The sequence below is a fragment of the Nerophis ophidion genome, linkage group LG04, assembly GCF_033978795.1.
Source record: "Nerophis ophidion isolate RoL-2023_Sa linkage group LG04, RoL_Noph_v1.0, whole genome shotgun sequence".
Lineage (NCBI taxonomy): Eukaryota > Metazoa > Chordata > Actinopteri > Syngnathiformes > Syngnathidae > Nerophis > Nerophis ophidion.
The window spans coordinates 42,496,305-42,508,493 of record NC_084614.1 but is presented as its reverse complement, the minus strand read 5'-3'; the positions used below and the strand labels follow the sequence as shown (position 1 = coordinate 42,508,493).

General features: G+C 37.9%; 1 protein-coding gene across 3 annotated transcripts in view; it reads right to left on the bottom strand.

The window, feature by feature from the left end:
- Positions 1 to 371: 371 nt before the first annotated feature.
- LOC133551415 (protein turtle homolog B-like) overlaps positions 372 to 12,189 on the bottom strand; it is a 268,622-nt gene continuing 256,804 nt past the window's right edge. For 2 of the 3 annotated variants that reach the window (XM_061898088.1, XM_061898087.1), the window contains exons 19-20: positions 6,736 to 6,863; positions 372 to 3,998 (exon numbers count right to left, since the gene is read on the bottom strand). In XM_061898088.1, the coding sequence (XP_061754072.1) occupies positions 3,784 to 3,998; positions 6,736 to 6,863 (343 nt within the window). In that variant the 3' untranslated portion in view covers positions 372 to 3,783. Of the gene's footprint in view, positions 3,999 to 6,731; positions 6,864 to 11,576; positions 11,623 to 12,189 lie in introns of those variants that run through there. The other variant, XM_061898089.1, reaches the window with a different exon arrangement.

The following is a 12,189-nucleotide window of genomic DNA, read 5'->3' as shown; positions in this document are numbered from 1 at the left end:
CATTAGAGAGTATCCAGTAAAAATTGTGTACGCATCATTCAACTTCCTGCACTATAAGCTTAATTCAATGAATTTTTATGACCACTAGGTGTCACCAAAACCCAAATTACCACTCTAACTCTGTCATATGGTTAGTGTTTTTCAGACCAACCATTGTTCTATCCATCCATCCGTTTTCCTACCGCTCGTCCCTCTCGGGGTCGTTTCCATCCATCCATTTTCTACCGCTTATTCCCTTTCGGGGTCGCGCGCCTATCTCAGCTACAATCGGGCGGAAGGCGGGGTACACTCTGGACAAGTCGCCACCTCATCGCAGGGCCAACACAGATAGACAGACAACATTCACACTCACATTCACACACTAGGGGCCAATTTAGTGTTGCCAATCAACCTATCCCCAGGTGCATGTCTTTGGAGGTGGGAGGAAGCCGGAGTACCCGGAGGGAACGTTTGATTGATTTAATTTAATCAACTTTATTTCAAACATTACACACTAGAAAACAAAAGTGTGTTGTGCTGATATCGTATTGGATTCATATCGGTATCGGTGAAAGCTCTAGCCTCCAATAACGGTATCGTATCAGAAGTGGAAAAAGTACTATCGGGACACCCCAATATTGAACACTGGAAAAAGTTACATTTGCTGCCTGCCTTAAAATGATACTTTACCATGAAATACAATAATGTTAAATCCTTCAGAAATTTTATATTTTTTTACGCATTTCTAGAATCATTCCACACATATTATGGTCCACAGGGAGTTGCATCATTTACATCCTCTGCAGGCCGAAATTGAGTTCACTCATTTTTTTGTCTGAATATTCTATCATACTTCAACTTGGACTGAGGGTAGGGGTGAAGTCTTAGCACAGTTACCAAATAGTTTATTGTGGCTTGTTTAAAGAAATAGTTTTGTTGAATCACTAGTATGTGCTAATTTCATGTGGCTCGATTTCATGTATTTGCTAATTCTAGGCTAAAAACGTTCAGTCCTGTTAAATAAATGAGTCATCCTCTGCTTGGAAACCTCGTACAAAAGAATAAATAAACGTGCCGATACACATTTTGATGCGTTTTGTCAGATTTTGAGTGAAAAAAACATTTAAGTTTATTTAGAAAGCGTACCAAGCAAAATAATTAGTGAAATAGCCCACATTTACATACACAATACCTATATTATATACCCTAAAAAAGATTGCATCATAAAAAAATCAAGAAATAGTACATTCAATAATATATCAATTCATAAAAAAAACACTTACAACAAAATTATAAAACATTTTTTATCAACATTAATTAAATTTGAATAAATATTTTATTACTCTCATGTTATATGTGTACATTATATATATTATACATATATTTTTTTAATACAGTGGTACCTCGGATAGGAGTGCCTCAGCTTAAGAGTTTTTCGAATACAAGTTGCCTTCCGGTTAATTGTTATGTTTGAGGTTCTGCTCAAAACTTCCGGTTATTAGCATCCCCATCACAAGTTGGCCCAATAGATGTCAAATCCGACCAAAACATCGAGTCTTACTCGCTAGCATTAGCTTTTAGCTAGATATGGACATAACTTTGTTTTTCCAACATAGGAAGGAATGAAGTGAGTGTGAAGGACAGTGCTGAGAAGAATAAGTGGATGACATTCATTGAATTAAAGAACAAAATCATCAAAAACATGACAGAGCGTGTAGCTAGTTAGCATAGCACTGCTAGTCTGCACAATACTGAAGCAGAATGAGTTAACGCCAGCCAAGGATGTTAAATGTCTGATAGATAAATGTCTAGCTGACATTTATCTACAAAAATAAAGAGGCTGCTGATGGTGTAGTTCACGGAGAAGCCGCTGGAAGGAGATATCAAACAAGTCCGCTGTCCACGGTAAATACTGTACATTATTATTACATTACTTCATAAAACTACTAGTTGTTTGTACTAAATTCTTTAGTAGTAATATTTCTTATCTAAAAGTTTGTTTTTCTTTTTAAATGGGATGTTTCATGTTATAACTGTGCTGTTTTGACGGCGCCAAACACCAAATTAAAATGATTTTAATTGTTTTCGCAAAACAAGTTTTTCGACATGCAAGCTGCACCACAGAAACAATTCAACTCGTATCCCGAGGTACCGATGTAATTGAACGATGTTTTTATTTTTGCCTGTGTGTTCAGACTTTAGGGACACCCTCTAATTAATATATCTCATTTCAACTTTTTTTGGCATCATAAGTAAAGATAAGTAGTTTTAACCTTCTAATTTGGCAAGTTCAAATCACTGGGTAAATGTCATCATAAATAAAGGCACTGAAAATGTAAAAGAAAAAGATATTGCACGATCAACCAGGTTTGATTTGTTGGAAAACTTTACCTTATGACAGCATTATGTGACGGGAGTTGTCTTTTGGCTTTTCCTGTCATAAGCATGAATTGTCTGGGACCACCATGGACCAGCGCTGTCCGTACCACAAGCAGTAGTCTGGCGACTACATGATCAGACCGATTAGAATACTTATTTATGTTGGCATTGCAACTGGGTTGTATCTTCACTCCTGATTCCATAAAGGACAAACGATAATTGTCACTGATTATTTCCATACAAAATAAAACCTGCCCGGATGCTGCTGTCAAGTGTCAGAGCTAGGAATATATTTCTTAGGTCTTTAAAAAAATAAAATAAATCAAAACTCTATTAGAAGAAGTGAAACAAAATAAGCTTAATGTCTGAAATTTGTCTTAAATTCCACTAATAGTATATTCTTCTCAACATGATGGCTGTATGCTAAAATTCACCCACCCACCAACATTGGTAGAAATGTACTTTAGATTCAAAGTGAAGTAGACGTCGAAAGGCAACCTCTATTCTCTCTAAAACGTTGGATGATCTGTGTGAACGCAGGCCGGCGGGGACCAGGGAATGGAACCTAAGTCAACCACGATACAAATTAATTAGTGTGAGTACGCCTTTAGAGTACGAGAAGTTACTCATGTTCTTTGCTCTTCTGAGGTTTGCAAGTCAGAATCCACATTTTTAAGTGGAACTTCACTTTTTGGGGGATTTTTTTTTCTGTCGTTCACAATCCCTATAGTGTATAATGTGAATTTCTGAGATGCGGTAAAATTGTTAGCCTGAATGTTTAGGGTATGAAATGGTGAGAATGGGTTAAGAACTGTGAGAAATTGGCTTATGGAATTTTCGGAAAACGGATCATTTTTGGATTCGATTGAGAAATGTGAAGTTTTAACTTAGAATACTGACGAAGAAAGAGCATTTGTGTAGTGGATTTTTAGGATATGTGGGAATTTGGAGAATATGAAAAATATCTGTAATAACTTTTTTGATACTGAAATATTGGAGGGGAAATGTGGAAATATGTCAATTAGATTTTCGAAAAAAAATCCTTAAATGAAGGAATGTTTGTGTAATGTGTCTCTAGGTAAAATGAAAATGAATTTTGAAGTGGGAATAATTTGAATCTGATCAGAAATGTGATCCATCTTCAACAATGTAGCCTACAGTCAACATTCTTGGAGATTTGAGTAATAATTCCAGACCCATTTTTCAACACAATACCTTAATTTTGAGTGAAATTTGAAGTATAACTGGCATCTTGATATGATGTCATCTGCAGTCGTTAAAAACAAGCTCATTGTGGTTGACCTACAGGGGGCGACAAACCAAAATGTTGAACTATTGCTCCTCTCCCGAAGCAGTAAATGCAAAGAAAAGCAGATATCATTGGAGAGTAAAATATTCTACATGACCTTTGACCAGCGTGGACTTTCAGAGGAAGGTGGCGTGGTCAAGTTCTACATTGTCCATACAGGCTAAAATAGCCTTCTGGTCTTCCCGTAGAGGGCGGCGGTAGAGCAGAGCAGAAAAGCGAGTGTATGGGTCGTGAAAGAGGAGCCGTTTCTTCTTCCTGTGGAGGTAGAGAGCTTCTTCGGGCTGTAATACCTGAGAGGTGTGGGCCTGTTGGGTCTGAGAGGTGGAGACACCTGGAGGAGACGAAAGAGACAGTTTACAGCCATGGGGGGAAAAAAAATTCCACCAAAATCCCAGGAAGTTTATTACAGTGAAGATTGTTTAAGACAAGGGTGTTAAACTCATTTTAGATCGGGGACCACATGGAGAAAAATCTACTTCCTTTTTTTTTTTTACTACTTCCAAGTGGCCTGGACTGGTAAAATCACGGCACGATAACTTACAAATAAAAACAACTTCAGATTGTTTTCTTTGTTTAAAAATAGAAAGAAAGGCCATTCGTTCCTATTTAGAGATTAGGGGTGTAAATAAATATCGGACAGAAAATTATCGGGCCAATACGAAGAATTACAAAAAAAAAATCTGAAAAATAACTCTGATAACCAATAAAAATGCCCTAATATAGGGGTCCCCAAACGTTTTGACTGGATGGCCGCATTGGGTTAAAAAAATTGTACTGTACTGTATATATATATGTATATATACTGTATATACGTCTATATATATATATATATATATATATATATATATATATATATATATATATATATATATATATATATATACATATATGTATATATATATATATATATATATATATATATATATATATATATATATATATATATATATATATATATATATATATATATATATATATATAAATAAAGATATATATATGTACCATTCTAAGTTCTCACTGATGGAAGGTTTTGGCTCAAAATCTCACGATACATGGCCTCATTCATTCTTTCCTTAACAGGGATCAATCGTCCTGTCCCCTTAGCAGAAAAACAGCCCCAAAGCATGATGTTTCCACCCCCGTGCTTCACAGTAGGTATGGTGTTCTTGGGATGCAACTCAGTATTCTTCTTCCTCCAAACACGGCGAGTTGAGTTTATACCAAAAAGTTAAATTTTGGTTTCATCTGACCACATGACATTCTCCCAATCCTCTGCTGTATCATCCATGTATCCATTTTGGTATAAACTCAACTCGTCGCTTCCCACCTACATCTTTCTTCTTTGAATTTTCCACTATTAATTGAACAAATTGCAAATGATTAAGCAACACAGATGTCCAGAATACTGTGCAATTATATAATTAAAGCAGTCGACTTTTAGCCGTGAGCGGTGCTGGAAGAACATGTCCGCTACAACCGGTGACGTCACGCGCACGCTTCATCATACGCGTCATCATTCCGCGGCGTTTTCAACAGCATACTTCGCGGGAAATTTACATTTGCAATATAGTAAACTAAAAAGGCCGTATTGGCACATGTTGCAATGTTAATATTTCATCATTGATATATAAACTATCAGACTGCGTGGTCGGTAGTGGTGGGTTTCAGTAGGCCTTTAAGTTAACATCATTTGTGATTACAGAGAATACATATATTTTTTTTCTCCCAAAATAGAAAGAAAGAATACATTTAGTAAGAAAAGTTACAGTACTTTATTGATACATATTATTTCAAGCCTTTCGAGGGCCAAATAAAATGAAGTGGTGGGCCACTTCTTGAGTTTGACACCTGCGGGTTAATGGTATCGGTATCCCCTCCAGTAAAGATGTCTGATTGTTTGGCATAAAAAATAAATATCGGATCAAATTAGTATTTTAACCAATAAAAATCTATTACAACTGTCAGTGAAAGCATATCTTCCGCGTCAGACATAATGAATAATGCTTTCTTACAGCTGCTTTCTTACACCAAGTCAGTCAACATTAATTCATATTTGTATGTGTCCATCATTTCACTGGGCTGTTATGAATTAACTTTAGGGGCCTGATCTACTAAAGATTTGTGTGGACTGAAATATTTGCAAACTTGATAGCTGACACAAAGCTGATCAACTAAACGTGTGCACAGAGGATTGCATGTTAGGTGAGCAGAATAAGAAACACAATTTATTTAGCGTGTCTGTCTTCATGAATATGCTGAATATATGCTGATCATCAGAACGGCCACAATAGGTTGTATCCACCCGACGTCACGTCCGGCTCGTTGACTATGCAAGGCTCAAAGTGGTGGTCAAGGGGTGGGGGGGGGGGGGGGGGGGGGGGGCGGGGGGGGTGTTAGGGATGCATGGGATTCTGGGTATTGGTTCTGTTGTGTTTATGTTGTGTTACGGTGTGGATGTTCTCCCCAAATGTGTTTGTCATTCTTGTTTGATGTGCGTTCACAGTGTGGCGCATATTAGTAAGAATGTTAAAGTTGTTTGAACGGGCACCTTCAGTGTGACCCGAATGGCTTTTGCTCAAGTATGCCTTGCAGTCACTTACGTATGTCTGCATAAGCCACATACAAATGTGATTGGGCTGGCAGGCTAGTTGTACATGTTGTAGAGGGCGCTTAAGGCAGTCCCTTCATGGCACACCCTTACTATTGTTCAGATGAAAATCAGCAGTCATTCGATGGAATTGATGCTCTGAAACTCAGGAATCTCCAGAAAAAAATTGGGAGGGTTGGTAAGTGTGATGCTGTCAAGCAGCATTCATATAAAACTCGCGGGTGGCACTAACATTAAATTTTCATATTAAGGTGCGGGCCGCGTGTCTGAGACCCCTGGTCTATACATAGCACAAAGCAAAATGAAACACTATAGGCAGCGTTATTTCATTATAAATTTCAAAAGAGTTTTGTGGCTCCCTTTGTTTGCTTTATTTTGTGAAACGGGTCAAAATGGCTCTTTGAGCGGTAAGGGTTGGCGACCCCTGTTCTAAATGAACACAAAACGAACGTGAACACACCTGCTTTCCTCCGAGTCTTGGAATTATTGTTATTCATCGTCATCTTCTTTGCTTTTCTTATACGTTGGTATCGCAGAAGGTCAATCCTCTCAGACCCTGAAAGAACATGAGGCGCCCCTCGACGTTTTCTAAATTAGGAGGAGAAAAGAGGGAACAAGAGGTAACTTCACGTCAAAGCCAGAAAGTTGACTGTTTCTGGGACAAGTAGTGGCATAATAGTACAATCCCAGCCCAGCTTTATCCGAACACTTAATGACTTGATGAACTGCATGATTGATAGTCGTAGTATTTGAAATAGGACTACAGCCTCTAACATTGTAAACAGCACGTAAGACGTAAAAAAAATTTCTCAAATTGAGCCAAAGGCTACAACATTCAAAGATTAAATGAGTTCAGTTATCAAGAAAAGGAAATACTGTTAATTTCAGATTCGTAAGAGTAAACTGTATTTTTAAGGTGAAGTTGTATTACAACCTCGATGGACTTTTTTGACCTTGGGCTTGTTTATTCTGAAAATAACAGTCTGTTGGTTGAATAAAAAAATAAAAAACCCTCGGTATCTTTAAAGAGGCACTTATGGCAGCCCACACATACACACACAGGCACGCTGTATTCTTCTCAAAGCACAGAAAACAATTAGCATTACAGTGGGCTCATCTTCCCACTGTGGCTGCAGAGAAAAAGCAAGGATCATTAGAGGAGAGAAAACTCACAGCGGAGCAACGAAGCATTATCAATATGTATTCATAGACATGGAAACTGTCTACAATGGGCTTCACCATGCTGACAGGGGGAGAGATGGCTGGGGGGGAAATGACTACGCGGGAACAGTCACATAATGAAAAATAAGCCAAAGAAAAGAGAAGCACTAGGACAACAAATGTAACAAGAATTAATTAGAATATATGTATAGAATTTTTGGGGGGAAACGGAGGAGCAATATTTAGCAATGGCATGCATGGCAGTTTGCACATGGAACATAACTTTAAAGGGGAATACATTCAAAAGCTTTTCATCGAGCAGTTGACTTGAACTTAAGATTCAGCCTTCCTGCGCCCCAAGACCTCAGCAAAAAATATTAATGACATTAAGCTGAATATTTGCTCTGGCCGCTCAATATGGTGCACATGCTGATTTAGCGTAGCACTGGTGCAGACATGGCCGTGAGGAATACCACGCGACTTATAAAGATAACTAAAAGTAGTTGTTTCATTCAAGCTCCATATAGACACATAAAGGGTGGAGGAAATGTGTCCAAATGGAATACTAAGAAGAATAAAAATATGTAAGTAAAAAGTGTGGGTGCTTGTTTTTTGATAGATAAATATGCAATGGCACTGTACCTTGGTTTTCGTAAGGCCAATTTTTGTAATGTGTTGAAGGGCCTTTCATATCACGGAATCGAGTGCCCAAACAACGAATCTCACATGTTAGTGACTCAGTCTCTGTACTAATAGAGATTGACGGCAAAAAAAGGCACCATTGGGCCTTAGAAATGTTGCATATACCAGCTTTTTGATCAAGAAGATGAGAAACACCGTAGAAGAAATAATTTTGTCGTCCGTGTAGCTATCCTGTTCCCTTCTTTTTTTTTTGCTCAAAGTTATTAATATTTTTAAGGGTCTGGAACAGAATAATTGGAATGGGATAAATCAATAATGCAAACGAAAACCGTGGTACCGCCGTACTGTATGAAAGGCCTACTGAAATGAGATTTTCTTATTTAAACGGGGATAGCAGGTCCATTCTATGTGTCATACTTGATCAATTCGCGATATTGCCATATTTTTGCTGAAAGGATTTAGTAGAGAACATCAACGATAATGTTCGCAACTATTGATAGCGACGGACTAGAAAAAAAAAAAGTTAAAAAAAAAAACGCGATTGCATTGGGACGGATCCACATGTTTTTAGACACATTTACTAGGATAATTCTGGGAAATCCCTTATCTTTCTATTGTGTTGCTAGTGTTTTAATGAGTTTAACAGTACCTGATAGTCGGAGGGGTGTGTCCACGGGTGTCTTGACACCAATGTCTCAGGGGAGTCGATGGCAGCTATGGACGGCACAAGCTCAGCTTTTCTCCGGTAAGAAGCGACATATTAACCACAATTTTCTCACCGAAACCTGCTGGTTGACCGTGCTCCGATCCATAGTAAAGTTTCACCTCCAGGAATTTTAAACAAGGAATCACCGTGTGTTTGTGTTGCTAAAGGCTAAAGCGTCCCACCTACATCTTTCTACTTTGACTTCTCCAACATTAATTGAACAAATTGCAAAAGATTCAGCAACACAGATGTCCAAAATACTGTGAAATTATGCCGTTAAAGCAGACGACTTTTAGCTGTGTGTGTGCGCAGCGCTCATACTTCCTAAAAACCTGTGACGTCTTGCGTACACGTCATCATTACACAACGTTTTCAAGACGAAACTCCGGGGAAATTTAAAATTGCAATTTAGAAAACTAAAAAGGCCGTATTGGCATGTGTTGCAATGTTAATATTTCATCATTGATGTATAAACTATCAGACTGCGTGGTGGGTAGTAGTGGGTTTCAGTAGGCCTTTAATTAAATACAATTTTGCTTGAACTACTTTTTAAGTTAGTCCAGTAAAAACTGATACTTGTAGATAAATAATAACCTATACTAAACATGTACTGGGTCCATTCGTTGTCATGAAATACAAGCATCTGTGAAGTAGGGGTGTAACGGTTTAGGGACGGGTGGCTTTCACATTTGAATCAATATGGGACCAATTCTCGGTACCTGAGAATTGATACCGATACCCAACAGTACCAATCTTTCCTACACGTGATAACAAAATCAATTTTTGTCATTTAATATTTTTAAACAAGCTGATTATAATAACAATGCTGTCCATCTGTTGTATTTCATATTATAATTTCATTTGTAAATCTCATTTGCAAATATTACACATAATACTTTGCATGCAGTTGCAATTTCAAGACTTTAGATGCCAGTTGTGTGTAGGCTACGGTGTTGCCATTGCTTGGAAATAGTCTCTGCCATTAAGTTGAATGTTCCAGTTTTGTTTTACAAAGTCCTTATACTGTAAGTATTGTACCTTTTACACACCAGCAATTGTGTTGTAACATGCATCTTCTTAGTTGTAGTTTTAATGACCAACTTTAGAGGTGTTGAAATCGCCATCTAAAATTCCTAATGCTAATCTGTAGCATGTAAATGGCAAAGCCAATGTAAATTAGCATCAAGCTAGCATTTTGAAAAGTGGAGTCTTACCTAACATTCCAGGGCCTACTTCTTGCTTTATTGGCAAAGTAAATTGCAACATTAACTAGAGGCAGTTCGCTCTTCGTGCTGCTTGAGTGATTGTTTCCTCACCAGATGTCTAAAGCAACAAACGTATCGGAACATGGTACTGATATTACAAGAATCGATACCTGTTAGTGCCGTCAACATTTGGTCAGTATCTATAACAGTACATAATTCAGTACCCATATGGTACAGTATATATATTTGTAATCCAATTTTTTGGTATGGGACTTTCAGTTTAGAAAAAAGGTGTACCGATTTCTCACGTTATGTGTTTTCTCACATTATGTGAAGGTCAGGATGTGTCTCGCGTACGCATCTACTCGGTAAACAAATACAGTATAGCCTGGTTTTTGGCTAGAGATAGTGCCCTTGTTGAAAAACATTTAGACACCCCTGGTCTCAGTAGCACCAAATATAGTCCTCCTAGTGTTATTATTTTCTACAAATGAACAATGTTTCAAGTACTTTGGACATAAGTATTAGTCCAGTGATACCTTAACTTAGAGCAAGAGTGCAAGGGTGTTTTGAGATAAGAGCTGTCTATTGGCTAATTGTTATGCTTTAAGTTACAAGCACAAAATTGAGTTGCAAGCATTTGTACCATTAGCTGACAAAGTAAATGCCAAAGTGAACCCCATAATATCCGCCCAAAACATCTGAGTTTTACCCGCTAGCATTAGCCCATTTGCTAATAGCTAGGGATTGACATGACTTTGTTTTTCAACAATGAGAAGGAAGAAAGTGACTGTGAAGGACAGCGCTGAGAAAAAGCAGTGGATGTTATTCATAAAAACGAAATCATCAAAAACATGACAGAGCGTGTAGCTATTTGATGAAGTACTGCTACTCTACGCCATACTGAAACAGACTGAGAATAATGCCAGCCAAGGACGTTAAAATAATAACTGTGGACATGCTGGAAGGAAATAGCATTGAAGTTCACTCTCCAAGGTAAATGCTGTACTTTATTATAACATTACTCTATAAAACTGCTGTAGTTTTTTGTACTACATTTTAGTGTATTGTTTTTTTATGCAATATTTCATATCTAACTTTGTATTTGTATTTTTAAAAGGCATGCTGAATGTTGCAATTGTGCTGTTTTGGGGGGCGAAGCACAGGTCAACTTGATTTAAATTAATTTCAATTGGGGATGTTGATTTAAAACAAGTGTTTTGAGTTAAGAGCTTTGTCACAGAACCAAATAAGCTCGTAAGATGGTGTATTACCGTATTGTTATACCAAGACTTAATGTTTGCAAAATCTATGCGATAATTAAGCAAACATTGAATAATGAAAATATGCTGGCGGCTTGATAAGCTATTGTCTAACAGATGGTTTATGGAGATAATTCAGGATGCATCATGAATCAAATGCATAGCTTTAGAGGAACAGAAGAAAAAACAGAAAAACAAAATAAAGCACTGTTGACAAAATTGAACAAAGAGTCATTGTCTTGTATTCCCCTTTAAAGGACGAGGTGATCAAAAAAGCCCCACCTGCTAACCCCCCCCCCCTTTCAGACATGGATCCAACCCTTACCTATTGCGGTGTAGAGGACCTGGTCACAACAACGCTGCCCAGATAGCTGAGATCAATCAAAAACAAAGCACGTAAGACTCCAGGAGCTAATAAAACCACCTAACTGATAATGATGAAGACATAGCGGAACATGAGAAGCAGACAGGCCCTGTGACACACTTTGCCCAACAACCTTTCCTTGCTAGTCAGACCTGGGCTTGTTGGGAGGCAACTAAAGGGATTGCTGGGAAAAAGCCATATAGAAAAGGGAAGGACAAGTAAGTTGGGAAAGGATCTGGAAGGGGAGAACTGGTAATGAAGTCAGGTTACTGAGGCCGTGGATGGGCCGCAGGGCCTGCCAAGATGAATTCTTCTTCAAGCATCCCTCTGCATGACACAGGCATCCTTAAACGCTTGGATCTAGATATAACAATGGGTATTTATGCGGGATTCAATTAGATGAATAAGTAAGGAGTTCCTCCTGGTAATTGGAAGGAAGGCAATGTATGATCCAGATGGGGAAAAGCATCGTGAGTTGATGTATGCCCCACTTTAAGAGGCTTGTGCCAAAGAAATCATGCATTCTAATAGCAAAGATACAAACTATTATCAATCAATACGTTTACATGCACAC